At 52.9% G+C, this 24913-nt stretch overlaps 10 protein-coding genes across 10 annotated transcripts; 4 read left to right on the plus strand and 6 right to left on the minus strand.

Moving 5' to 3' along the window:
- Window positions 1-59: 59 nt before the first annotated feature.
- Window positions 60-1726, minus strand: MYCFIDRAFT_86257 (uncharacterized protein). The gene is made up of 3 exons (XM_007922478.1): window positions 1673-1726; window positions 466-1615; window positions 60-408 (listed from the first exon to the last, which is right to left on the minus strand). Exon 2 carries the CDS (start codon window positions 1406-1408, stop codon window positions 599-601), a length of 810 nt encoding a protein of 269 aa, XP_007920669.1. The 5' UTR covers window positions 1409-1615; window positions 1673-1726; the 3' UTR covers window positions 60-408; window positions 466-598.
- MYCFIDRAFT_170715 (uncharacterized protein) lies at window positions 307-570 on the minus strand (the record flags this gene model as incomplete). The annotated part of the gene is made up of 4 exons (XM_007923745.1): window positions 307-336; window positions 368-408; window positions 442-486; window positions 528-570. The coding sequence occupies 4 exons, from the start codon at window positions 568-570 to the stop codon at window positions 307-309; spliced, it is 159 nt and encodes a 52-aa protein (XP_007921936.1).
- Window positions 1727-3730: 2004 nt separating the features above from the next.
- MYCFIDRAFT_126104 (uncharacterized protein) lies at window positions 3731-4148 on the plus strand (the record flags this gene model as incomplete). Its single annotated transcript, XM_007923746.1, has 2 exons — window positions 3731-4017; window positions 4067-4148. 2 exons carry the CDS (start codon window positions 3731-3733, stop codon window positions 4146-4148), a joined length of 369 nt encoding a protein of 122 aa, XP_007921937.1.
- A 927-nt stretch (window positions 4149-5075) lies between these two features.
- Window positions 5076-5831, minus strand: MYCFIDRAFT_28049 (uncharacterized protein; the record flags this gene model as incomplete). Its single annotated transcript, XM_007921657.1, has 2 exons — window positions 5076-5385; window positions 5437-5831. 2 exons carry the CDS (start codon window positions 5829-5831, stop codon window positions 5076-5078), a joined length of 705 nt encoding a protein of 234 aa, XP_007919848.1.
- A 290-nt stretch (window positions 5832-6121) lies between these two features.
- Window positions 6122-10895, minus strand: MYCFIDRAFT_48847 (uncharacterized protein). Its single transcript, XM_007921864.1, has 3 exons — window positions 10805-10895; window positions 6755-10700; window positions 6122-6702 (listed from the first exon to the last, which is right to left on the minus strand). The coding sequence occupies exons 1-3, from the start codon at window positions 10818-10820 to the stop codon at window positions 6663-6665; spliced, it is 4002 nt and encodes a 1333-aa protein (XP_007920055.1). The 5' UTR covers window positions 10821-10895; the 3' UTR covers window positions 6122-6662.
- A 1773-nt stretch (window positions 10896-12668) lies between these two features.
- Window positions 12669-14442, plus strand: MYCFIDRAFT_170719 (uncharacterized protein; the record flags this gene model as incomplete). The annotated part of the gene is made up of 3 exons (XM_007923747.1): window positions 12669-13627; window positions 13661-14395; window positions 14427-14442. The coding sequence occupies 3 exons, from the start codon at window positions 12669-12671 to the stop codon at window positions 14440-14442; spliced, it is 1710 nt and encodes a 569-aa protein (XP_007921938.1).
- A 336-nt stretch (window positions 14443-14778) lies between these two features.
- On the minus strand, window positions 14779-17111 carry MYCFIDRAFT_160394 (uncharacterized protein). The gene has a single exon (XM_007923748.1). It carries the CDS (start codon window positions 17092-17094, stop codon window positions 14809-14811), a length of 2286 nt encoding a protein of 761 aa, XP_007921939.1. The 5' UTR covers window positions 17095-17111; the 3' UTR covers window positions 14779-14808.
- A 578-nt stretch (window positions 17112-17689) lies between these two features.
- On the plus strand, window positions 17690-20042 carry MYCFIDRAFT_193188 (uncharacterized protein; the record flags this gene model as incomplete). The annotated part of the gene is made up of 2 exons (XM_007923749.1): window positions 17690-19143; window positions 19193-20042. 2 exons carry the CDS (start codon window positions 17690-17692, stop codon window positions 20040-20042), a joined length of 2304 nt encoding a protein of 767 aa, XP_007921940.1.
- A 501-nt stretch (window positions 20043-20543) lies between these two features.
- Window positions 20544-21518, plus strand: MYCFIDRAFT_27112 (uncharacterized protein; the record flags this gene model as incomplete). The annotated part of the gene is made up of 1 exon (XM_007921605.1): window positions 20544-21518. One exon carries the CDS (start codon window positions 20544-20546, stop codon window positions 21516-21518), a length of 975 nt encoding a protein of 324 aa, XP_007919796.1.
- Window positions 21519-22376: 858 nt separating this feature from the next.
- MYCFIDRAFT_103452 (uncharacterized protein) lies at window positions 22377-22685 on the minus strand (the record flags this gene model as incomplete). The annotated part of the gene is made up of 1 exon (XM_007923750.1): window positions 22377-22685. A coding segment is annotated over one exon (309 nt), but the record flags the coding sequence as incomplete, so codon positions are not given.
- Between the last annotated feature and the right edge of the window lie 2228 nt (window positions 22686-24913).

Consider the following 24913-nt stretch of genomic DNA (forward strand, 5'->3'; position numbering starts at 1 on the left):
AGATGCAAGTACAACAAAGATTGCAGACTTGCAGATCATGCGAAAACAAAAGATTGGGTCCAAGGCATTGTTACATTTCCATTCGATGCTTGGAAATTATTCCTTGCGCTACTCGAAGCCTCTCTTTCTTGGCATGTTTACATTGACACCAAGTGTGCCTATTGCCTGCCTGCTTGTTCAGCCAGAGTCTTGGTCCTTGGCCTTACATGTACGCACTGCAGCTGTGCGCCAATTTCTTCCTTGCTGTCATTGCCCCTGAGTGACAGGCATCCAATACTGATCCCAAGACTCTTCGCCCATCATCTCCTAGTCCTGCTCATCGCATGCTGAATTGCTCTGTGAGCATCAGAGTCTGCACTGTCTCGACGCTGGCGCGTCTGGGCCCTGTGTTGCACGGCAAGTCAGGCGCTATGTGCCTGTCAGCAAGAGAGGTTTTGTCACCAGGAAATACGTTTGACCACTTACCGGTTCGCCATACTTGGGCTTCTAAGCTGTATCATGAGTCGGTACATCTCAGTTAAGATGACCCATCGAAATCATGTGGAGATCAAAGCAGAACCAGGTGGTCATCCATCATAGAGAACGTTCATTAATACTTTCATCGTGGATAGTAGTACTGTTGTTGTCCTGCAATTGGCGCATATGGAGGCGCTGTCACTGGCGCTGCTGTCGAAGGCTGCTGCTTGTAAGCCCCATTGGGTGCCGCTCTGGGCAGCTGTTGCACCGCCGCGGGTGCGCCATGAACTGGCGTATACTGGCGCGGAGCTTCCACATATACCACTCTGGGTGGAGGTGGACCTGTCTGATACCCAGATCTATGGTAGTCATGGGCAGGTACTCGCGCGTACGCCGGGCGTCCGTACTGATCCTGGCCTTGTGGAGGGAGGGGAATGTATTGGATTGGAGCCACCTGTGCATCAACAAATCCATGGCGCGGTTCTGGTTGTCGCTGCGGGACAGCGGAGTGGTATCTCTCATTCTGCTGCACCATGGGCTGCCTGGGATCGTAAGACACGTCTGCGAGAGGCCTATTCTCACCTTGCATGGGTCTGTACGTGGAGCCATTCAACTCGGGCAACGCTGGAGGCACGTATGTAGAGGGCCGAAGATCAACTCGGAAAGGTGCAGGTGCATCCGCAAAAGGGCTTCCGCGATCAGTCTGTGGAGGGCTTGGTTGATAAGGTATGGTCATAACCCCAACAGGTGGCTTGCTCGGTTGAGCATTGACATAATGACCAGATCCGATGGGTGAGGGTGGTTGAGCCTGGTATGGATTCACACAAGGACCTGGTCTGGGCTGTTCCACTCGTCGTCGCTTGCCGGGAGAATCAAAGGACGGGGACTCGGGCCTTGAGTGATGTCCATTTGAGCGAGTATCGCTCTTAGCTGATGCGGATGCTATGGCCATACGTCTCAGGTCGTCGGGTGGCTCAATGGAGGCCACTGGTCGATCATGCAAGGCATGACCAACTGCTGCAGTGGGATAGCGTGACTGATGTAGCTCGTGTGTCTGTGTTTGTGTTGGGTAGTGCGGGTGGCCGTGAATGCTTTGTGGCGATGAATGGGCAGATACCTGATACACAGGCGACCTAAGTGCCTGACCCGGTGCTGGTGCCTGCGGTGCCGTGTTAGAATGCTGATCTCGTAACGCTTCTGTACCCGTCACACTGACTCTTCGAAACAATTGTCCTCCGATCAAGATCGTGTCGTCTCCTGTCTTGCTCTCCGGAACATGCACCCGAACGACGTTGCTGCAACTGTTAGCTGCCGCCGTAAATTGACCTGTTGACACGTACGACTCTGCGGCGGCCGGAGCGTTTCGGAGCTGCTGTCGCATGGCTCCGATCTTTTGTCGCACATCCAGGGATCTCTGCTGGGCATTGCGCGGCGCAAGCTGGAAGCGGTCCAGAATGCGCCTGGACCGTTCGTCATGGCTCTCTGCTCCCAAGTCCTCGGCGCCCGCTGGTTTGTGGCTGATCTCAACGCTTGTGTCACTAGCATAGCCTTGATCTAGACCGGCCGTTGAGTCCTCATCATCAGCCTCACTACCATTGCGAACAGACGGATCATCATCGTCGTCGTCAATCACGATTGTCTCGCGTACGATCTCCTCAAGCTCATTATCGGTTTCGTCGTCATGCTCACCGCGCCATTCGATGAGTTTCTTCAAGCACGTTGGCTCTACAAGCTGACGTGCTTCTTTCCACTCGAAGGCACGGAGCAGGCGGTCATAATCTGTATAAGTATGACGAATGCGAGCAATGGTCGCCAATTGCACGCGACGAGGGAGCTCTATGGTGGAGTTAGTGCCTACACGTTGGCTCCCTTCTGCCCAGGCATGCTGGAGGATTGCTTGCAGGTCTTCCTCTGGAATCCTTGGGAACAGCTCCTTGACAGCGGCCCGAACCTGTTCATCGGTTTCCTGCTTGGCCGGTTGATCCATGATGATTCCATGTTTGGCCATGGCACGGGCCATGCGGCTTTTCTCGTTCTCATCAGCAAGCTCGGCTTCCTTGACAAAACGGCCCCGGTTTGGAATATATCCCAGTTGCTGGCACGCATCTTCAACCACATCGGACCGGAAATGATAACCAATACGATGAATGTGATGCGACACCTTTTCTGGATCCTGGGCGTGCTTGCTAACGGGCTTAGCCTGTGTCGTTGATCAGTAACGCTCGGGACGGAATGACATAGTGTGGTTGAATGCTGATGTGGTGGCTCGGCGCGAATTATGCAAGCTCGCAATACATACGTTGACAACATTGACGGGTAAGCCTCTTTGTCTTGAAATCTCTTTGCATCGTTCGGCGAGATCGGGTGTGCCCACAGGCAAGAATGTGAAGCCTGCGGGTGCATTCGTATATGTGGTCTAGCACAAGTCTCAGCATCAGTCGGCCAATGCCATGTGGACCACCAACATGGAGATCGAGCTTTCTCTTCTTCGCGATGATTCGGCTCTGCTCGGTCTTATAAGGCTTATCCCGCCTGTTCTGGATGGTGCGGGCGGCGCTGCCAGGGCGAAGGCTGGAAGCACGCGAAGTGCCTGCTCGAGAAGCCGTCATGGTGCAACAGGCGGACAAGAAGAAGATTAGTAGAACAAATGGAAAACGGGCGCCGGCCTCCCCAGCGCCGCGCTCCTGGCGCCGGCGCGCTGACTGCTGGCTGGAAAGCTCAGTTGCGCAAGTGGCGACGGCGACGCGCTCCGCCCAGGAAGCCGAGTCCTGTGGGACGGCGTGTGGTATTGCGCTTGGGCTTGGTATTGGTATTGGTATGGGTATGGGATTCGTACAAGCGCGTCCCAGGGCAGATTTTCGTCTCGTTTCCTGGACACGCACAAAACTGCGAGCGGACGGGACGGGACAGGTATTACTCTTCGCGATGCGAAGCTCAGCAGTGTCTACACCGGCCCATGGCGGGCAGCAAAGGCAGATCTCATCACGTTCATGACGCCTGCGGGACAGGCGCCATGTTTGGAATTATGCTGGCGATGCGCAGAGTGTTGTTGTCGGGCTGTGAAGTAGTGATGATGGAAGGCGCAAGAGAACTGACGGGCGAGAGATTTTATAGGGCCCGCGAAACTTGCAAAGGTGAGGCTTGCACCCGAGCGCCCAAGCGGCACTACCCGAACCGACGCAGACCTTCCCTTCCCTTCCCAGCATCATCACACCAGCGCACCACCCACTCGACCGCCGACCTTCCTGCCAGAGCCTCGCATAACACCACCACCATGTCGCTGCTGCGCTCTGCAATTCTCACAGCGCCTCGAGCGCGTCTGCAAATCATCCCGAACCTGGCCGCCTGCGCGCGGCAACAAAGGCCACTCTCTTCAACGGCCATCCGGAGCGCCGCTGACCATGCACACGAAGACCAGTACGATCCACCCGGAGGTTGGCTCTTTGGCGTGAAGCCGGGAGAGAAGTACGAGAACGAGGGCTGGGAGAACATCTGGTTCTATGGCTTCTGCGGCAGCATGCTGTTCGGTGTCGTTGGATACTGCTACAAGCCAGACACAAGGTATGCACGGGCATGATTGCCTGCTGGATCGGCACTAACCGTTCGACAGTATACAGACATGGGCGCTCGAGGAGGCGCGGAGACGATTGGAAGCAGAGGGCATTTTAGAGGATCCGGATAAGAAGAGATAGGCCGTGAGGGGAGGACGGGGTTGCTATATGGTTTTTATGAGGCAGGAAGATGGACTTGGACTTCATAACGGGATTCGGCGCACTGTACATACCCAGCCGAGAGCTATAGAGGGCAGCAGCTGGTCTGTGGCATCACAAGCGGCTGCTCGAATTGCTTAGAGATTTGACGACACGTCTTGCCACCTTACGCTATGGTGCTTGTGTGAATGAGTGCCCCCCATCCAACGCCATTTCTACTCTTTCTACCGAGCTGTGCTGTCTACGTCAGCTGCTAGGCATCACAGCAAGCTGAGCTTACTTCGATCACAGATCTCATCGCGCACCAAAGCAAACATCGCAAGGAGATAAGTCCACCTACTACCCCCGATAGCTAGACTTTCTGGAGCAGCATTCTTGGTCACGTATTCTCGCGAGATGTGTATGCTACTGATAGCTCACCACCAGCCTTGCAATCACCAGCACCAATCCTTCATACGTTGCTTCTTCGCCCAAGCGCAGCAGCTCGACAGCTGCGATCCCGGCCAAATAGGAATCTGGTCTTATACAGAGCTTTTCCGCTGTCCTGCATGCCGCGATGCTGATTCGAAAGAAGCTGCACTGCTTGTGAAAGGAAGGAAAGCTGCTTGACGAGCATTCTCGTCGAGAGCATGCTGATTAGCTGAGGCCCCGACATGCTCACCCTGCCAGCAGCATATCTCAAAAATCATGATTATCACAGCTCGAGCGTCATCTGCAGCCTCGCCCACCAAAACTGTTCCGTGAATACTACAGAGCAGGGCGATTTTAGCGGCAAGAGCGTCGGCGAGCGAAGGCTCAGGGCAGCAACATGGAAGGAGAATGAGCAGGGTTGAGTACACACCTCTAGAACACAAGGGCGTGTAGACAACAGTAAAATCGTCAGTCATATCAATACCAAATCTCCACCCTCTATCCTTCCACCTTTCTCACACCCTCATCATCCGTAACCAAAGCAGCAGCATTAAAATCCTCCGAAGTCGGCAACTCAACATGCACATTCGAAGCCACAGCCATCTTCATCTCAACTTCCTTCGCCCTAACCTCCAAAACATGCCCACCCTTCGTCCTCTCCTCATTAATAAAATGCAAATGCTCCCCAGCAACACCAAACCCCTGCCAATTCTTCGGAGTCCTGAACCCGATAATGATACCCCGAACATTCTCATACTCCTCCACAGATTGCTTCCGGCCGAGTTCCGAAAGAGGTTGACCTTTATACCTGCATCATCAACATCAGCAATAACACATTTCCAAAGGCGAATCAACTCACTCCTGCCCCCTAACCGTCCTACACCTAACATACTCAAACTCCCCCTCAATCCTATACGTCATAAAAAGATTCTTCGCATGCCTCTCAAACCCATCCAGCACGGCATCAACATCACCTTTCCCTTTCAACTCCACCCTCTCCGTCCGTTGCGCCACAAACTTCGTACAAACAGCAAAAGGAATCTGATCTTCATCGCCCGCTTCTCTCGTCACGCCCCCAGGTAACAATTGCCAGATTCTGCCATCCAAGAACAGTAATTCACCATTCATGCGTGCGAATGTGCCCAAGCCTTGATTGCCTTTGGAAGCGAGTTTTGAAGCGGAGATTCCGGTTTCGCAGACTCCGTCCATGAGGGCGTTGAGGAGAGAGAATTGGTAGATGTGGTTGTCTTCCATTGTTGAGGTTTGAGGTGTTTGGGAATTAGAGGAGATAGTGTGTCTATGAGTGTTAATCTGGCAGCGAGTTCCAATGGTGGCAGAGATCGATGATTAGCCAGAAACGAAACGTCTTTGCTCTCCTCTTCATGACGATAATTTGTGCAGCGGATTCTGCGGATAGAGGTAGGAACATTCGAGCAGTCCGACCATTGAGACGTCATCGTGCCAAGAGTTACCTGATGGTATACCAGCTACTGCGCGTGCACGCGGCGCATCAGTACGGCTGGAAGATTGAGGTTCATGATTTTGAAAGAACAACCTTGTGATATAGCAGTCCTATAGTCAACGCAGAAAGCTAGCTAGAAAACCGAGTACACAAGGTAAAAATGTAAACTCTCTCTTCCACCTTCGTGTGCCATCCAGGTCCAAAACTCGGCTCGTGCGTCCATTCTGAACGGTACATGTACAATCTGTGTCTCCTCACAAATAACTTTTGCCGTTGCTTGACATAATAATACCATGTCTCACAACAGGCATCGGGCATGCTTCCCAAAACATGACATCTTCAACCATACAATCTCCTCCATATCCTCTTGCTCTTGGCCATACAGCAGGTTTTGCCTGCTGTCAAGAGCGCCCAATGAGGGCGCTGCTTGGTAAATGAAAGTATCCGGTCAGTGGCTCGAACAGAGCTGGCGAGGTCGAAGGCCGCAATCAAGCTTTCGCATGAGTCGGCCTTGCTGTGTGCCCGTGGTGATGTGTGCTGGGGCGGGCACGTGTTCATTCTAAAATCGTAGTGAATAAAAGGGTCGTCGCTCGGAGAATCGTGAGAAATTCAAGCGAGCGTGATCACAACGCATATGGGTTCAATGATCTGATCGTGAGGCACCTGTTGCGACGGTTAGTCTGGGTTTAGAATGATTCCCGATCGTGTCACTTACGGTGGGCTCTTGGTCAGGTCAGTCTTCAACAACACAGGTACTCTGGTCATTTCCTTGACATCTTGGATATAGTCGCCGTTCTCTTCCCGCAGCTTGAACAGTCCAAGGTACTTATCCTTATTACTGAGCTTAGCCTCTGGGGCATTGCTGTTGTTCAACACACGCGAGTCGGACTTGGAGCGCTGAGGAGCAAGACCGTTTCTTGTTGGAGATGGAGGTCCACTTTGAGTTGCACGGTCGCCATTGAGCGCAACGCCGGCGGCATTGTCGGTCGCTTCCGAAGCGTTATCGTCATCATCGTCAAACAATGCATCGACATCGTTGGCGTCAATGGAGCCGGTGTTCATTGCCTTGCGCTCTGCTTCTTCGGCAAGCTTTTGCTTGGCGACAGCCTCGCGAGCTAGAGTGCTGTGTGTAGGACGGTGACCCTTGGCCTGTGGACGCTCATCCTCGGGCACGAATGCTGAAGATGGGACACCCTTCTCCCAGTAAAGTTCAAGCAGTCTCGTGTTCTTGTCGAATTCTGCCTTCTTCAAAGGCAGCTGGTCGCAGTGGACACGCTTCTCGAAGCCATACTCTGGGATGAAAACATCGAATGCCGATTCGTAGACACAGACAACAATGCCAATAGAAATCAGATCACCGCCTTGCTCTTCGCTGACGCGGTTCATTCTGCGACAAGCCTCAATGTGAACACTCTGCTGTTGTGCGCTGTGGGCGGAATCCTTCTTGACATTGCAGGCCTCGGCGGTCTTGTGCAGATTCTCGACATCGTCATTGAACTCGATGGCGCCTTCTGACAAGGCTGCTTCCAGCTGACGATGCACAACAATGTCTGCGTAACGACGAGAAGGATTTGTGAAGTGCGTGTACAAAGGCAGGTTCAATGCAAAATGTGCCAAGTCCTGAGGGTTGTCGGCGCGTGCTGGAACCTGATACTTGGCTCGGTTGAAACACTTGAAGACCAAAGTCTCCATTCCAGTGCGAATGTCGGCATCCTCGACATGGAAGAGGCTGTTGTGCAGTGCAGAAGAGCTTGACGTGTCAATCTCGTAGCCGATGTTCGACATGCGCTGAGCGAAAGTCTGAAGACGGCGCGGCTTGGGTGGAGCGATCGTCCGCAGCAGAGCGCGGTCGCCAAGGGTGTCGTGAATTTTCTTCGCCACAACAGCGTTCGTCTTGTGACTGAGCTCCTCGATCATCTCGTGCGATGGGCTAGAGTTGAAGATATTCTCTTCGACGGGAACATTTTCGTCGTCCAAGGAGTATAGGAGACGGAGCGATGGAACATGAGCCTCATCGGTACCATAGCGAGCCTTGCGCAACTTCTGGGTGATGGAGTGCAGCAGAAGAATCTGTTTCGAGCGCTCTCCTCCGAGCGACGAGACGGTCTGGCCATTGATAACGGCGTCAACGTCCTCATATGCAAGCTTACCAGAGCTCTTGATTACGGACTTGCCGATCCAAGTGTCATCGTCAATCACGCGGCCAGTAGCAGCGTCGACCTTGAAGACTACAGAGACAGTGTAGCGCTCTTCTCCTGGTACCAGGCAGCATATTTCTTGAGAGAGCCTCGGTGGCAGCATATCCACAGTCCTATTCATCAGATATACTCCAGTGCCTCGCTTCTTGGCCTCGCGATCAACAAGAGAGTTAGCCTTGATGAAGTGAGCCACATCAGTGACGTGAATGCCAACTTCAATGAGTCCATCTCCAAGCTCTTTGAAATGAATGGCATCGTCGAGCTCCTTGCTGCCGTTAGGGTCGATCGTGAACGTGGTCTCGCTGCGGAAATCGCGGCGACCCTCGAGCGCTGCTTCACCATCGTTGGCGACAGACCAGTCTTCGTGGCCGACGTTCTTGAGGACGGCATCGGAGAAGTCGTCAGGACCGAAGTTGTTGTCACGAAGTAAGGCTTCGGTTTCTACCTTCAATTCTCCAGCCTGTCCAAGCTGCTCAACCAGAGTACCGAATGGATGCAAGCTAGTGATGGGCCATCGCTTGATGCATGCAACAAAGATCTGATCGGCATACTTTTGGTGGTTGTCGACAAAGTCCTTTGGAGCTTGCTCCGTGGGGATCGCAATCAAAGGCACACGCTTGTCAGTTGGCTTGAACCAGACAATCTTCGGGCGGTCTTGCTGACGCTCTGGCTGGCGACCAGAGTTACCTTCGCGAGCCTGGCGCTCGGCTTCCTGCTTTTCCTTTGTAGCCTGGCTGCTTGGACGAAGCAGGCCCAGAGTACCAGAGAACATTTGTCCGGCAACACGCTCGATAACGGCAACGATGTGACCAGCGTAAAGCGGCTTCTGCTCATCGTTGATTTCGTCTTCCTCAACCAGGAGCAGGCTCTGGCCTTCAACTTCAACGTCATCATTCTTCTTCTGCGTTGGACGCTGTTTCAAGCTGCCACGTCTGCGAAGACCGCCATCTGCAGCGCTCTCAGGCTGGGTCGTCGCATCGTTGACGGCAGTGACGCTGCCACTACGCTGGTCAGTGACGTCCTTGCGCTTCTTCTTTTCCTCCTTCTCGCGCTTCTGACCCCACACCTCGTCAACATCGAGGAGCTCGACCGCGACGTAGTCTCCTTCCAGAGCCCGGTTGCGGTCTTTGCTGCCGCAAATAAAGATGTCGGCATCGAGATCTAGCGTGGTAACGTAAGCATCGCTACGGTTCTTCTTGTTGACGCGGAGGGTACCCGCGACGAGTTGACCGTCGGCAAGTAATGCTGGGAGAGTGGCCTGTGGAAGATATGGCGTGAACAGAGTTTTGCGCTGTTGTTGCTGTTGACCAGGGCCCATTTGCGGTGCATTGTGCTGGCCGGTAAGCTGCGCAAGGCTTGGGTTGATACCAGCCTGCTGATACGCTTGCAGCTGCGCAAGCTGCAGCGCATTGAGCTGCTGGCCGCCGAAAAGGGTCGGTTGTTGGACCAAGACTTGTCCTTGAGGAAGCTGCACGAGCTGCGGCTGTGCATACTGCTGGAAGTTCTGGATGGAGCTAATCGATTGATTGTTGATAGACTGACGCTGTCGGTGGCCAGGCTGAAATGGCTGAGCAGTAGCCTGCTGGTTCATCTGGAAGTTACCCATGTTGCTACCTTGAGAGTCAGCGGCTTGGTTGTTGTTTGGGTTGCGCCAGTTGCCCTCGAAGTTGCGTGAAGCAGATCGACCATGCCCTTGGCTATTGCGGCGTCCCAGTTCTGAAGTGTTTCCACCGTCCGAGGCTTGCGGTGGTGGGAATTGGAAGCCTTGTGGTCCTCCGCGACTACTCTGAGCCATGCCGCGACCTCCAACAGCCATGCTCTGGCTTCGTCCGTGACCGCGGCCTCCAGCCATGCCACCTCGAGTGGTGCTGGAAGGTGTCTGCGTTGTTTCGCCATTTCCTGGGCTATCAGATCGATCTTTTGCCGACGGCGAAGAACCGCTAGCGCCTGGCAGTGGGAATTGAAAGCCACTAGTCTTCCGCTTCGCCTCAGCCAGCTCGGCTGCCTTCTTGGCCTCAGGTAGGGCAAGCGAATGTCTGCGAGCGTGACCTCCACCTGCTGCAGCACCACCTCTTCCGCGTGGCGCGCTGTTCTCATTTCGGCCCTGTCCAAAATTGCCAAAGTCTGCAAAGCCAGATCCGGAGGCACCGGCTGAAGGAGCCGGTGGCGGACCCATACCCATATTTGGCATTGCAGATTGGTTTCTTCGATGACCGGCAGGCTGACCTATTCCACCCGTCATGGGGATTCCAAGATGTTGCTGCTGCTGTGGGAATTGAAAGGCACCGGGATTGGGCGAGACGTTGAGGTTCTGCATCTGGCCCTGCAGTTGCTGGAACTGATTAGGCAGCTGTTGTTGTTGCGGGATCATGCCCATGTTGACATATTGCTGATGAGTAGCGGCGATCTGCTGCTGCTGTTGCTGCAGCATCTCAATCTGTTGGGCAAGAGCCAGTTGCTCCACTATCAGGAGCTGTCAGCAGGGGTTGTCGCACAAAGGCGGCGGCGGCAGCAGCAGCACGAGCACATGTGACAATGGCACGTGAAGCTGGGGAGGGTTCACTCACTCATCAATGGAGTCATCTCTGATGGGCTGCGACGATGAGCGATGTGCAGGCGACGGCCAGCGGGGCCCTGCGGACCTTGTTGGCCCTGCTGCTGCTGATCCATGGCGACCCGGGAGCTCCGCGTGTGCTGTGGTAATGTACAGGTGTCGATTGTGTGTCGTGGTGCTCACTGTCGAGCCAATGCACGCGGCGGGCTATGCAACGGCCGAGTCAGGATGCGTTGGTAGTGTTGATACTAAAGTGACGTATGCTCAAGCAGGCTCCAGCCAAAATGGTTGCTCGTGCGTGAAGCAAGCTATGGGGGAGTATGTGGTGGTGTATACAAGCGTGCAGAGACTGCTGAGTAGAGGGTGGGCGATGCGTGCGTTGGTTGATGTTGCGTGGTTCTGCGGTGGAGTATGCGAGGCGCGTGGATGGTAAAGATCGAGGCCTGGCCTGGTTGGCAGGAGACGAGACGGCCAGGGAGCAGGGAGCTCTGGCGGGCGGGCGGGCGGGCGTGCGTGCGCGTGGGAGGCGCGGGGAACGAGACGAAGCTGCCTCAATGCGAGCGACGGCCAACTAACAGGGACAGTGAGAGCGTTGAATGGGGGCACAAGAGGAAGGAGGGAGGGAGAGTGGTGGTATGGGAGGGAGAGTGTTGGTGTGGAGAGAGAGAGAACGAGCGCGGCAGCAGAGGGAGCAGTGAGCAGCAGCCCACGCCACGCCCGCAAGCCAGCAGCCAAGGGTGGTGTGGGTGTGGGTGGAGCCTTCGAGCAGCAGCACGGGACCGGTCGCTGGGCCGCGAACTCAAAGGGACTGCACCGCAGTGACCGCACACAATGACACGCAACCGGACCAGCACACAATACCATGCGACGACGTCAAAGCCGGCGTGCGTCATTGGCATATACCTCCTATTCTGCATGTCTTGCCGCGAACACCACCGCCGCCTCCAAAATGTCCGCACTGCACTTCTGCTCGCGGCTCAGGGGCTGCAGCGGCACACCAACAGCTGGCCTGCCCATCGACAGCGTAGCCTGGTAGACACACACGCCGGACGCCCGTAGCCGTAGCAATGCAGAGCTATTTCGATCCACCCATGCTCTGCTCCGGCCTCAGGCTGTTCGTGCCGTCTGATACATGTGACGTCGCGTCTACCGTGTTGCTGCGCTGCTGCCGATACGCTGCTATCGCCAGGGACTCGTGTTTCGACGTCAATGCGGCCATGCGAACAACGGCTGATACGTCAGGGCCCAAAGTACGCCCGATACTCTGACCTTCTCGGTCATGTGTAGCATGTATAGTCTGCTGCAAGCCTTGTCAGCCCCGTTTCTTCACTGTGAAATCATGAAGTGCTCGAGTCAGTCGCAGCTGTCTTCGGCCGGCAGGGCAGGCGCGGAAGGGGGTAATCCCTAAAAACAAGATCTTACTGATCAAAGCTAGCGTACTACTTAAAGGAATTATCCGCTTCTTGAGCGAGCTTACGTCTAACGTTTTCAAGCTAGCTGCCGCTTACGGGAATTGCCCCCGTCCGCCATCTCGCTTAATTAGGGTGTAGAGGCCGGGCCAGGGCTTCGAACGCGCGGGCACCGTGCAGGTCCTTACCGAGCGGGCCGCACCGCACCGCCCTAGTCGCTGTTGCTGCATCTGCTTCGCGTCTCTCAAACGCGAGAAGTGAGTGGCTTCAAAAAAGCACCACACAAGTCTGTCCCTAGCACCAAGCAGCGCACTTTTTACAGAACATCGTATCGCCAGAAAAGCTCTCTTTGCGCTTACCTACAAACACAGCTCATTGCATCAGACACACTTCCAACAAATTTTTCGCTGGCATTTGTCTCGCAGAAATCAATGGAATTGTGCATAGCAATTCACGCACCCCGACACCATGAGCTCCCCCAGTGCTCGCTCGAGTCCATTCCGCAGACGCGCAAATGTCTATCACAGACAAAGCCAAAATGAAGCAAGATCTGCGCAGCTGATCGAAGAATTATCGCAACTCTGGCGTGACGATGATCGCAGCTTCAATCGGAGGCTGGACGAAGAATTAAGAGCACAGCAACAGCGGCATGATGAGGCGCTCGAGAGAGCTCATGCTCACCATGACGCTGTTCGGCGATCTGCAGAGAACACCTACGAGGCTATACTACTACAACAGGAGCAAGCCCGATTAGCACGCGAGGCTGAGGAGCGTCGGTGGCTTGAGGAACAGCGTCGGAGGCTCGAACAAGAGAGGGAAGCTCAGAGGCGGCAGCAAGAAGAGCAACGGAGAAGGGCAGAAGAAGAAGAGAGGCAGCGCAGAGAGCAGGCCGAGCGAGAACAACAGGCTGCTGCTGAACGTGAAGCTGTTCGAAAGCAGCAGCAAGAGGCTACTAGAGCCCGTGAGCAACAGGCTGCCTACGAGAAGGCAGCTCGCGAGAAGGAAGAGTCCGACAAGAAGGCCAGAGAAGAGGCTGCGGCAGCCCAAGCTCAGCAGCAGAAGCAGTCGCAAGCTGCATCGCAAGCTACGAATTCACAGACAGCTGGCCCGCTGGATATCAGCACCGGTCCAGCCGCCGTTTCAACACTGTCTACTGCCGCTCCGAGAGCGCTAGTCAGCTCTATACAAGATCGTATGCGGGTCCACGAGGAATACTTGAGAATTCATCGACGACTCAAAGTGCTACGGCAGGAGGTGGACAGCCTCAAGAATAGCAATGGGCCAGAACAGCAGAGGATGTACGCCCAGCTCCGAGAGAAGAGAGCTATAATCACCAGGACAGTAGGCCAGCTTCTGAAAGGAGACAGCGTTCAGACCAAGAAAAACAACGGCGACAAGGTGAGTACTGCTTTCCGACCCACAATCCGGTGATAGACTAACTTGTGTGTTGCACAGATTAGTGTGATCAAAGAGACCTGGCAATGGGCACAATCTTTCTTTCCGAACGAAGTCATCGACATCAACGAAGTCCGCGTGGAACCCGTGCCACCCGTACCAGTGGCGAAAGGATTCGTGTACATCGTCAACCACACTACAAAGGCCATAATCAAGCAGATGAGCATCGACGCCGTAGCCGATCCAAAGTATGCAGACGTGATCGGTATTGTTACAGCACAAGTCTTTTCTGGAACCACGCAACTTTCTGGAGGCCATGCGATGTCCGACATCTTCTTGGCCAAATTCAACAAAGTGCATCCCATTCTCTTCGGCAAGCTCGGCTCTGAAAAGAACGCCGCCGCTCTGAAGGAACTTGGTTGGGATACCTCGCAGTTTAGCAAAGACCAAGCCTTCCCACGATTCGTTGGCATGTCGAGATGCTTCGCCGCCATCACATTACGCGACTTTTCTCGGGCACAGAAGCAAGTCAATCCGTTCCCCAACCGTCTCTTTTGGGAGGCTGTGGCTCGAATCTTGAACACTCCAAGCCAGGATCAGATGGCCCTGCATTATGTCACTCTTCAAGGTCTGCTCGACCCAGAGTATATCGGCAAGTTCATTCGACACTACGGTAACATGGCGCTCGCAGTTCTTAGGGTTGCTGTGAAGGACTTTCCAGAGCGTCGACCTCAAGATAACAATACTATCCGACAACAAGCCCAGGCTCTCACAAGCTTCTACGACAGATACGAACTCGAGTGCAACCTCCATCTTTAGCACGGATTGGAGTCAAGCACTGGATTAACTACCTGTGACGGGAAGTGCTCCGCCAAGATTAGGCCACAGCTAGAACGCGGCGAGGTTTATGAGGGTCGACGTCCAGGCACGGCACCGAATCCCCTCAATTTTGGTTCGAGCAGCGGTTTCGGCGCGAGTATACATAATCCACTGTATGACAGCGCAGCAACTTCAGCACCTAGGAGTTTCTACGGTGCTGCAGGTACCATTACTATATCGTCTGGCAGTGTACAGAGGCGCCCATCGAATGTGCCTGCTGCTCCACAGATTCAGAGCGGGTTGCCTGGGAATTGGTACAGGTAGAGAAGCAGGTCAGAGTGGGCAAATAGACCTGGCATGTTTTCAATCCATCAAAGGCATTCTCACATCATCATCATCGGCTACCAAATCCCAACCCTTTACAATCATCATCCTCTCTCAACGCGCCTCTGATTTCCTCCTCACCAACACCTAACCTGACTCTCCCCACACGATCACCATGGCGATTCTCCACGCCAATGATTCCCGCCTCAGCCAATTCCCTCGCAGCAGATCCAAAAGCCAAGATCCTCGGAGCACGCTCAATCTCTTTCTTGGCAACTTTCCTCCCCCGTTTCGAAGGCGTCATCAGATTCCCTGCTTCCTCTTCCACATCTGGTTCCGGCCTCGCATCTGGTGTAAGTAAGTATGTCTCGATATCCTTGTTCTGGCCGCCCATGATCCCCATGACTCGGGCTTCATCTACAATGTCTGCGAGTGTGGATTCTGTGATTCCTGTGCGACGGAGTCTGGCGAGTAAGGCTGCGAGGAAGACTTTATTTGATAATGGAAGAGAGCGAAGATGGGCTGCGAGAGGGGTTGAGGTTGCTTCGTTGATGGCGCGTTTGATGGTTGCGATTGTGACGAGGCCTTTTCTTGGTTGGTTTGCAGTCGTTACTGCTTTTTGCTGCTTTGTTGGGGTTTTGCTAGGCGTGCCGTCCGGAGCTTGGTTCTCTTTGCCAATTGGGCCTTGGTCGATGATTTCTTGCTCTGCGATCTCGACTGCTCTTCGACATATATCCAATGCTCGTCTAGCATCGCCAGATACAGCAGCGACTTTTCGGCTAGCGAATTGCACAGCGTCAGGTTCGACGACGACTTGACCTGTGCCAACGCCCTCTAGTCGACTTTGTATGATCTTGATGAGCTGGACATGGGTGTAGCCCGGAAATGTTATTCTTGTCAATCCAAGTCTGCTCGAGATCTTGTTCGAGAGAGTTCGTTCTGGCAAGTCCATTGTATTCGCTACTGCGAGCACGATGAGTCGAGAATGTCGGAGCTGCGGCCAGTTGAAAAAGTTGTACATGACACCCTGGTTACGGGTGACAAGTTGGTCAAGCTCGTCCATGAGAACCACACAAGGAACTCTTCGAGGGCTTGGTGTAGTAAACTCGCGCTCGAGCAGCTCCAGAGCGTGAGACGAACTCACTCTGTCGCCTTTCAGGGCTTCCCACAATAGACTGTAGGATTGGTGTGGGTCCGTGACTTTCATGCCGTTGATCTCCACGAAATGGAAATCGTCCAGTTGCTCTTCTGTCACTGCGGACTGCAGACTAGCGACGACTTCTCTTACGGTAGCTGTCTTTCCTGTTCCAGGAGTGCCAGAAATGTAGATGCAAGACCCAGTACCTGCTGTGATAGCAGCTTCTAGGTGCGAATATACCGTGTCGAACTCAGTCTCTCGGCAGGGAAGAGCATGAGGAACGGCTGAAACATGTAGCTTTGACCTCGCAAGCTGATATGGCGATGACTGTGTTTGCGAGGGAGACAGCATCCTTGTACCAAGAGGAGTGAACTCCAATGCCTTTTTCGTAGCAATCTTGCGACCGGATGGGGTGACCAATTTTCGAGGTGTCAGCTGTTTCGCTTTGGATGGAGTTGGCGTTGGCGTTGCAGAGTTGAGCTTTCGCTTCTTGCGAGGTGTTTGCGGCTCATCGTCCTCATCGTCCACAAAGTCGTCCAAGTCTCGACTCTTCGCGGGCGCTCTTCGTTTGCGTGTTTTGACAGTCTGAGACTCCACCAACTTGACCAGATCGTCCATATCGTCCTTGCCGCTGTAGACTTCCTCCCACACGAACTCTTCAGTATAGCTTGCTGTCCGCGGTTGTACACCTCTTCTGCACACAAACGTCTTTCCATGCGCCTTTGAATTTCGAGGGATCTTGCCGCTTGGAAATTTCTTCTCGAAGGTTTCAGGCGAATACACTGATGCCTTGCCGTTGATCGTTGTCAAAGCATTGTTGTCAAAATTGGCTGTGATGTACAGCTCGTTGTCTAAAAAGTCCGTACGTCTTTTCTTACTCGTGATCTCTTTCTCTGAGGAGAACCACAGCATGGTGGCCTGCTTTTCAATTGTGACATGGCCGTCTTCGTCCTTCTCTTCTCCTTCCAGGAAGTCGTAAAGGATCGCGACCCATGCCTCATTGCTTGTTGGAGCTTTCAACAGGACAGCGTCGCCTAGAAAGCATTCGAAAGTGCCCATGCGGGCGCCAATGATTGTTTTCTGCTCATCACCATATACCCATTCCCAGGGATGATCTTCGAGTCCAAGTTCGTCGTCGGAGTCCTCTCGAAGCACGCCGCCTCCAGACAGATAATGCCTTGCCTGGTCAATTTTGGATCGCCTGCTCTGAGGTGGCATTCTGGCTGTAAGGTTGTAGACCAGATAGTGGAGGACAGCGACGGACGACGAGATGCCAACATGCGAGAGCCAAAGTCCGAGGTCCGGGAGGACGCGAACGCGTAACGCGTAAAGTTCGCGTCAAAGTTTCAGCCGCAGAACAGGCATCAACCGCTCTCCATGTCGACCTTCACTCTGCTCCGTCTATGAAAATGCACGCACACCGATTTGGAGAAGAAATGCTCTGGAGCTGTGTGGCCATCCATCTGATGGCGATAGAAACAGTCACTGCTTCAGCAGCAGTCTTGTATTCCGCGAGTGCCCGGCCTCACCAGATGCCTGGAGCATTGTTATCGTCAGAGGAAATGGTTCAAAGAGACGTGACCTCGATTGGCAGGGTCTCGCTGAGCAGATTCACCAGTTCCTGCAGCTCTTGAACCAGCGAGCAGCAAATGTAGGATGGAAGAGCATTCTTTGCATCAGAATCCACGGCATCTTCGCAACATAGAGGGGCAATTACGTGAGTGAAAGGCAGTTTGTTCTTGCCGTTGCCAGGCCGACTCGCAACGCTCCTGCTTCGACAAAGCACACTTGATTCTTCCATATTCAAGCTCACATGCCCTCCCAGCATTTACAGCTACCCGCGCAAGTCGCGTTGCACATGGCGGCCATGGAGGACTATGAGCTTGCAAATGCTCGTACGTGGGACGACAGCATTGCGCCGCCACCCGATACGCCGGAGCCAGCTGTCGACAGTGGCCCTGAATGGGAGCTCGTTGGCAACACGAAGCAGAGCAAGAAAAAGCAGAATCAGAACAGGCGTCATCAGCAGCAAAAGGTGGCAGCTCGCCCGTCTGCCTTCCAACAACCGCCACTACGTCGTCCTCAACCAGAAAAGGAGAATCAGCGGCCACGCCCTGCCTTCCGAGTCACAGGACAGCATTCCGCTAGCAAGTGGCGCCGAGCAAGAGGGCTAGATGGCGAGCACACCAAGACCCCAGAATCGAAGCAACCAGCACCAAGACTGGTCGCAGAGGCTGACAACAACGCACAATCACTTTGGCGCCATCATAGACCTGCTCTCGACCACATCCGCGTCCCGCCGGTCCTCGCCATCGAAGATGACTCGCGTCACCTTCTGGAAACAGTAGCGAAGGACTTGGGCACCTTCATCCATTGCCCTGTCATGGACAAGCATGCTGCGCATCTCACCTTTGGTATCTGGGGCGAAGATGCAGATGTGGCCGCAACGAAGAATGCTCTTCTTTTTCGCATCGATGAGCTTATGTCGCAAAAGGGCAGAAGTGCCGGGTCTTTCGCAAAGGTCGTCTCCTTGACGCCGGTTCTTCGACAGCGCTACGAGGACCGATGGGCACGAGAAATCGAGAAGAGCCGTTTCCGGCAATTCCCTCCTCAAGGCATGGCATTTCCGGCTATAGCTTCGTTCCACTGGCCATCGAGAGAGTACAAGCCCGAGGAAGTGCTCGGTCTCAATATTGAGGCATTTGATGCCATACGCATGGATACATCGTGCTACATCGTCTATGTACCAGAGCTTTCCGTATTTCAGGTCATGGGAAAGGAGAGAAAGGTTAAGCAGGCTCTTTTGCGCTTGCGCAAGTCGTGCTTCCAGCTCACTGCGCGATCGGTCAATCCAGCACGAACCTATCTTGTCCGTTGGCTGGACGGAGCAGAGATCCCTACCCACGTTTACCTGGAACCTTACCCGCCGCCTGCAGTATTGACCTCGTCCGACGCCGTGGACGACACACCGAGCATGTCGCCTCGCGGCGAAGGCTTCGAGGAGAGCATGCATAAAATTGGGTTGAACCGCCATCTCAGCAAGATGAACACTGAGCGGGTGAGGGTAACACTCGGCAATGCTCTTCGCAAAATCCACTTCTATCAGGGTCATATCACCCTTCGGGTTCGTCTTGGCACTTTTCTGCTTTCTAGTTTCCGCATGCCAGAAGACGCCGTGAATGAGAATCCGCAGGACGTGCTCTACGAGCTCAAGGAATACGAAGACATGACAAAGGAATCCCAGTTTTTCGGCAGAGTGACAGAAGAGTAAGCATACACTTGTACGCAGTAAACAAACCTGCTAACCTTGGTCTAGGATTGGCGATGCAACAGCTGAGGCAAAAGTTCATGACATGCTTCTTCAAGCCAGCGACTTGCTCACTCCGCACGGAGCCATGACCACTGTCCTTCGCGACGTCAAACCAGTCTTTGCGGCAATCTTCGTATTTGACGACATACATGGAGCTCTACAACTCTACATGACATGGCACGAGCTGGAAGAAAAGCAGGCTGATGGACCGGAATATCTCCTCGAACAGACGAAGTGGACGCGCTTGGATCGTGACACCAACCGTCCAACGCCGCTGCTCGACATGAGCTTGACGGATCTGCATACAGGATCTGCGTGGCAATTTGAGATCGCTGCATCACGATCCGTCGAAGAATACAAGGTTCCGCAGAACTTGCGAGACTTTGCAAAAAGAGTCACCATCGACCCGGTGCAAGCGGTGAAGCAAATGGCCGACAAGTCGTTCATCCGCTACAATCCCTTCATGAGGCTATACTCTTTTCGCCAAGAAGTGATATTCCGATACAACATCTTAAACTCCGACTACACCCTGGAGTTGAAGCGCTTCCAGGATCGCATTTTCTCGACGCAACAAATGCTTATTGAGAAGCCAAAAGTCACCGTGTACGAGCCTCGCTGGGGCCTCAATGTGTTCAGAACTGACTGGGACACGGCTTTCAGCAAGAATGAACGTCTGCCGATCGGCGAGGTTGCTGACTGGGATGATACCTTCGAGGTAGTGTTCCCATCTGACATCGGGCCTGATGTGGAAGACAACGGCGATGGGTTTGAGCAGCTTCTGGGAAAGCTAGATAAGATCGCAGCGTTGGTCAGGGAATCTCATGCCAGCGGGGAAGATGCGGAGGAGATTGAATGAGGCCATGTGAGACTAGCAGCGTCGCTGAACTTGAGCTGGCTTTCGTGTTTGTATGGGGCTTTGATGGCCACAAATTCCACGGCCTTCCACAATGGCCGGACGCCCGGTGAATTTGTGTCGCGAACAAATTTGCTCGCATTTCTGCTTACGATTTGCTGACATCACTCCCCGAAAGGCTACGAGGACCCAGGCTGAAAAACACCACAAATTGACCGTATTTGGCAATACACGCTGTACAGCATTGCCAATGTCTGCTAAGCTATAACCAACCAACAACATCGGCTTCATCATGCGACTCCTTTCCTGTGAGCTCGGCGACTTATAAATACAGCTTTTGATCGACAGATGAGGCTCCTATTCTCAATTTTGGCTAGCATACTAGCAATCGCAATTACAACCTACAACCAAGAAACAGTCTCAGAATACATGCGGGCAATATTTCAAAGATCCACAACAGCTTTGAAGAAGAGCTTGAACCGTACCAGCAACTACACAACAACAATGGCGACAACCTCGAAATTCGCCGGTCTTCCAGTCATCCCGCCATCAGATCCAAGTCTCAATGCCGCAAACCCCAAACCACGAGGCATCCAAAAAGTCTTCGAAGCAATCCAACAAGCCGAAGGCGCAGGGGCCGCAGTCCGTCGCTCTATTGGCACACCACGCCTACGCAACTTCACTCCCTTCCTGATGCTCGATCACTTCTCAGTAGGTGCTGGCGCAGGCTTCCCCGACCATCCCCACCGTGGCCAAGAAACAATCACATATCTCCTCTCCGGAGCAGTCGACCACGAAGACTTCGCAGGCAACAGAGGCACAATCTGGCCCGGAGACCTACAATTCATGACTGCAGGACGAGGCATCGTGCACGCCGAAATGCCACGTGATACCGGCGAGGGCGAAACCAATGGCTTTCAGGTGTGGGTCGACCTCCCCAAAGATCTGAAATCCTGTGAACCTCGATACCGTGATCTTCGATCGAGTGAGATCCCCATAGCGAAGACGGAAGATGGGAAGGTTTCTGTGAAGGTCATTTCGGGAAGATCGCTAGGTGTGGATTCCGTCCAGGAATTGGCGTATACACCTGTCTGGTTACTGGATGTAACGATACAACCTGGTGGGAAATTTGTTCAGAATTTACCTGCCGGGTGGAATTCTTTTGCTTATACGCTTGAGGGGACGACGTACTGGGATACGGGGGCAATGAAGCAGAAGGTGGAGAAGTTTCATACTACTATTTTTGAGCAGAAGGGGGATCAGGTTATTGCTGAGGTTCCGGAGGGTGCGACGGAGGGTGCGAGGGTTATTCTTCTCGCGGGAATGCCGCTTGATCAGCCGATTGTGCAGTATGGACCTTTTGTTTTGACGGATGCGAGTCAGGTTAGACAGGCTTTGATGGATTATAACACTTTCTCGAATGGATTTGAGAGGGCGAATAATTGGGAGAGTGAGATTGGAAAGGCCAAGGCGCATTAAGAACGATGAATGAGATCCAGACATGAGTAGTTGGCGGGAACCAAATCAAGGCAGAGTGTGTCTCTTAGCGTGGCGTTGGTGTAGATATGATACATAGAACGATCGATTCCATGATGCGAATTCTTCCTCCTTCCTTTTCCTTCTCGTGGCCCGGTGCATCATCGCCATTCCAGCATGAAAGCATTGAGATCTGAGATCGCTCTTGGACGTCTCGACAGGATGGGATGAGATCGACCATCAATCTCTATGGTTGTATGTGGCGCACGTCAATACCTCCCGCTGGCAGCTATACTGCTATTATCCACCAGCTTGACCGGCCAGTCCGTCCTTATACTCAGGATATGAGCGTCGGTCAAGCACTGCTGTTGAGGTGAGGAAGCTAGACACGATTGTTTCCTTGACCTCATCCCGGACGCTGGTGAGTAGACATCTGCTTGTGGCTTGTGTTCCGCTTAAGTGGGCTTCTATCAGCCATCTACATTGACGAGAAGGCGGCGCATGTCCAGCAGAGTGGGAAGCGGTGTATGGTGGCCTGCTTTTTGTTGCTCCAGGGCATTTCCAGTTGCCTCCATTCTGAATGTACCATCATTCGTGTATGGGATGTGTCTTTGATGCGAAAATGCAGGGACTGCGGATCATTCGCAACTGGAAGACGACTCTCTTCTAGTCATGTGGCTAGACATCGAGCCTCTGTGGACTTTCTCGATAGCAGAAGGTTGAGCTGCCACAGTTTTGTTGAATTTGAATCTGAGCCGGCTGTCGCCCATTTCAAGATGCTTCGCCTGAGTCATTCGGCACACTTGTTTGTCTCTTGGTCTGGAGACTCTGTACGATGACCTCTGTAGGCTTTTGGCGTTCGTCCTTCGTAAAACCCATTATTTGTCCAACGATGCCTCCAGGCTTTGGAACCGGGCACTCTCGTTGTGGTCTAGCATCTGCCAACCCATCTGAGGTGCTCTCAACATTTTCAGTACCTTCAGCTGGGTCCTGGGCACATCTTCTCTTCTTCCTCCTGACAATTCTTCCATCGGGAGTCTCGTAGCTATCCGCAAATTGCCTTCGATCGACAGGGCATGGCAAAAGATGTGGGAGTGCGACGACTGCGAATGAGATGGCTAATGTTGTAGTAAAGAGCGTGCCTGTGGTCCGCGAGCGAGGATGAAGGTAATGCATTATCGTAGTGCCAGCATCCAGAGCAATGGCTGTGGACGAGGATAGCGCAGACGCTGTTATAAAGTTGAGATTGAAGATGATTATATAGAGGAGAAAGGCTAATTACAAAGGTAGGCCGTCGCCCCATTAGTTAGCCAACCCCTGGACCGTTACTTCCTTGTTCCGTAACAGTCTGCCCTAAACAAAAGAAAAGGCACGCCCTCGTGCCGTTACTAGAAACTTCCTCTGCCTAGATGCTCGTTATCTAGTAGGCCGTCTACTGCTTAGGCCTAATGTCTGTTCGTATTTCTGCTCGTTTAAAGGCATACTAATGCCTTAGCCTTCCTCTCCGCGAACTCCGCTCGCTTCTTGTTAGCCTTAGCCTCTATTGCCGCCTTCTCGCGTTCTAACTAGGCCTAGACTTGCGCTCGTCGCGTTTCCTTCTTAGCTGCTATCTGTCGGTTAGTATATCGTTCTACGGACAGGTCGGTTATGTCGGTCTGCACTCCCGTATAGCGGTAGAGCACCTATCCTTAGTTGCTTTCGAATTCCGCGCTAAGGTCGTCCGTCGGCTAAGTAGCCTTAGTCGTTACTACTAACAAACCTTCCTCTCTAGACTTCTATTTAGGCGGGTTTTTACCCCTATTATCGGTAGGCTCCTTAGCCGCGCGGCGGTCGTCCTTGTCTTCGAATGCCTTAAAGTAGGCTAATAATACTCCGGGGTTTATAGGGTCCGCGGAGTCTTCGTCGCTAGCGACTATTTCTCTTACCTAGTACTATCGCCTAACGAACGCAACTCGTACGGCCTTAGGGTCGTAACGTGCTACAAACTGTCGCTAGATAAGTTCCTATAATAGCTAGTTATGCTCGGACTATAGCTTCTTCGTTAAATTCTTAACCTTCTTAGGTGCTTGCTCGATACCGTCGTCGTCTATGTTTCTCTAGGCAACTAGGTCTATACGAAGCGTCTCCTTCGGTGCTAGATAGAGTATATTAACCTCGATGTCTCGCATTATATCTCTCCGCTCTCTAAGCATCTTATTGCGCTTCTCCTTTTTCGTCGGCGATAACTTAGCTAGCTCCGCCTTCGAAGTTCGATCCTTAGTAGGCTAAGCCGTTAGGGCTCTAGCTATAGCCCTCTTCTTGTCCGACGACGTTGCCTAAGCTAGTAGTAGTATAACCTTTAGCGTAGTAGGGGTCGCCTTCTTAGCCTTCTTAGTTAGCCGAGGAGTTATATCGCCTTCGTCTTCGTCGACAAGTCGGGCCTTGCCCTTATTCTTCTTTCTCTTCTTAGTGCTAGACTTAGATAGCGTTACCTCGTTAGCGCTAAATAGCGCAAACGATAGGTAGGCATTAATTAGCGTAAACGATAGAGTCGGCGCCTTAGCAACTAGCGTCTTATTTGCTATATTGCCTCTTAGTATTAACGATATAGCCTCTGCCTTATTCTCGTTATTAGAGATAGGTTCCGTTGCTAATCCTACCTCGCTTCGGAATTAAGCGATTCTCTATTCTACCGTTATATTATCCTCTTACGGTTACGGTCTTAGAAAAGGGTTGAAGGTATTAGGCTCGTCGGAGTCGGGCTCGTTAAGAAGGTCGTAGGCGTCGCTCTCGCGAGCTAGGCGATAGTCGTCGAGGTCGATATCCGAAATATTATTAAAAGTGCCGTTGCCTATAGAACTAGCACCGACGGTGTTCTTAGCCTAGCCGTCCTTACTATTACCCTCGCTAGCGTTGCCTAGTAAATTAGTAGTGTCGTTAGTAGCGGCTGTCTCGCCGTTAGCCTCGGCGGTATACGCGAGGAGATCGTTAGGAAGAGTTGTATCGCGCGTATTAGGCGTGTCGCGCGGTAGCGGTAGTGTTTCCTGCTTTATATTATATTCTATAGCTTTACGCTAATAGAAACGGTATCGAATGTCGTAATTAAGCTCTCGTATCTAGCAGTATATTCGCGGAAAGTTATTGTTATAGTAAAGTTGCTATAGCGAAGTTGTTTTAAAATAAAGTAAACTTAGTGCACGCGTAAGCTTAGTATACGCGCTCCTGCCTATTATAGAAGTAAAGCGAACTACGTAGAAGCTACGCGAGAGGAAATGCATATAAGATAAGTCTGTTATGTAATGCTCCGTTGCTATTCTAGCGGTAGCGACGATCGTAGGCCTTTACTATAGTTAGTAGAATGCCTTCCGTTCGTACCTACTTATTAGCTCTAGCTCCTACGTTCTTCTATCTAACTAGAT

Source organism: Pseudocercospora fijiensis (assembly GCF_000340215.1).
Source record: "Pseudocercospora fijiensis CIRAD86 unplaced genomic scaffold MYCFIscaffold_1, whole genome shotgun sequence".
In the NCBI taxonomy this organism is placed as follows: Eukaryota; Fungi; Ascomycota; class Dothideomycetes; order Mycosphaerellales; family Mycosphaerellaceae; genus Pseudocercospora; species Pseudocercospora fijiensis.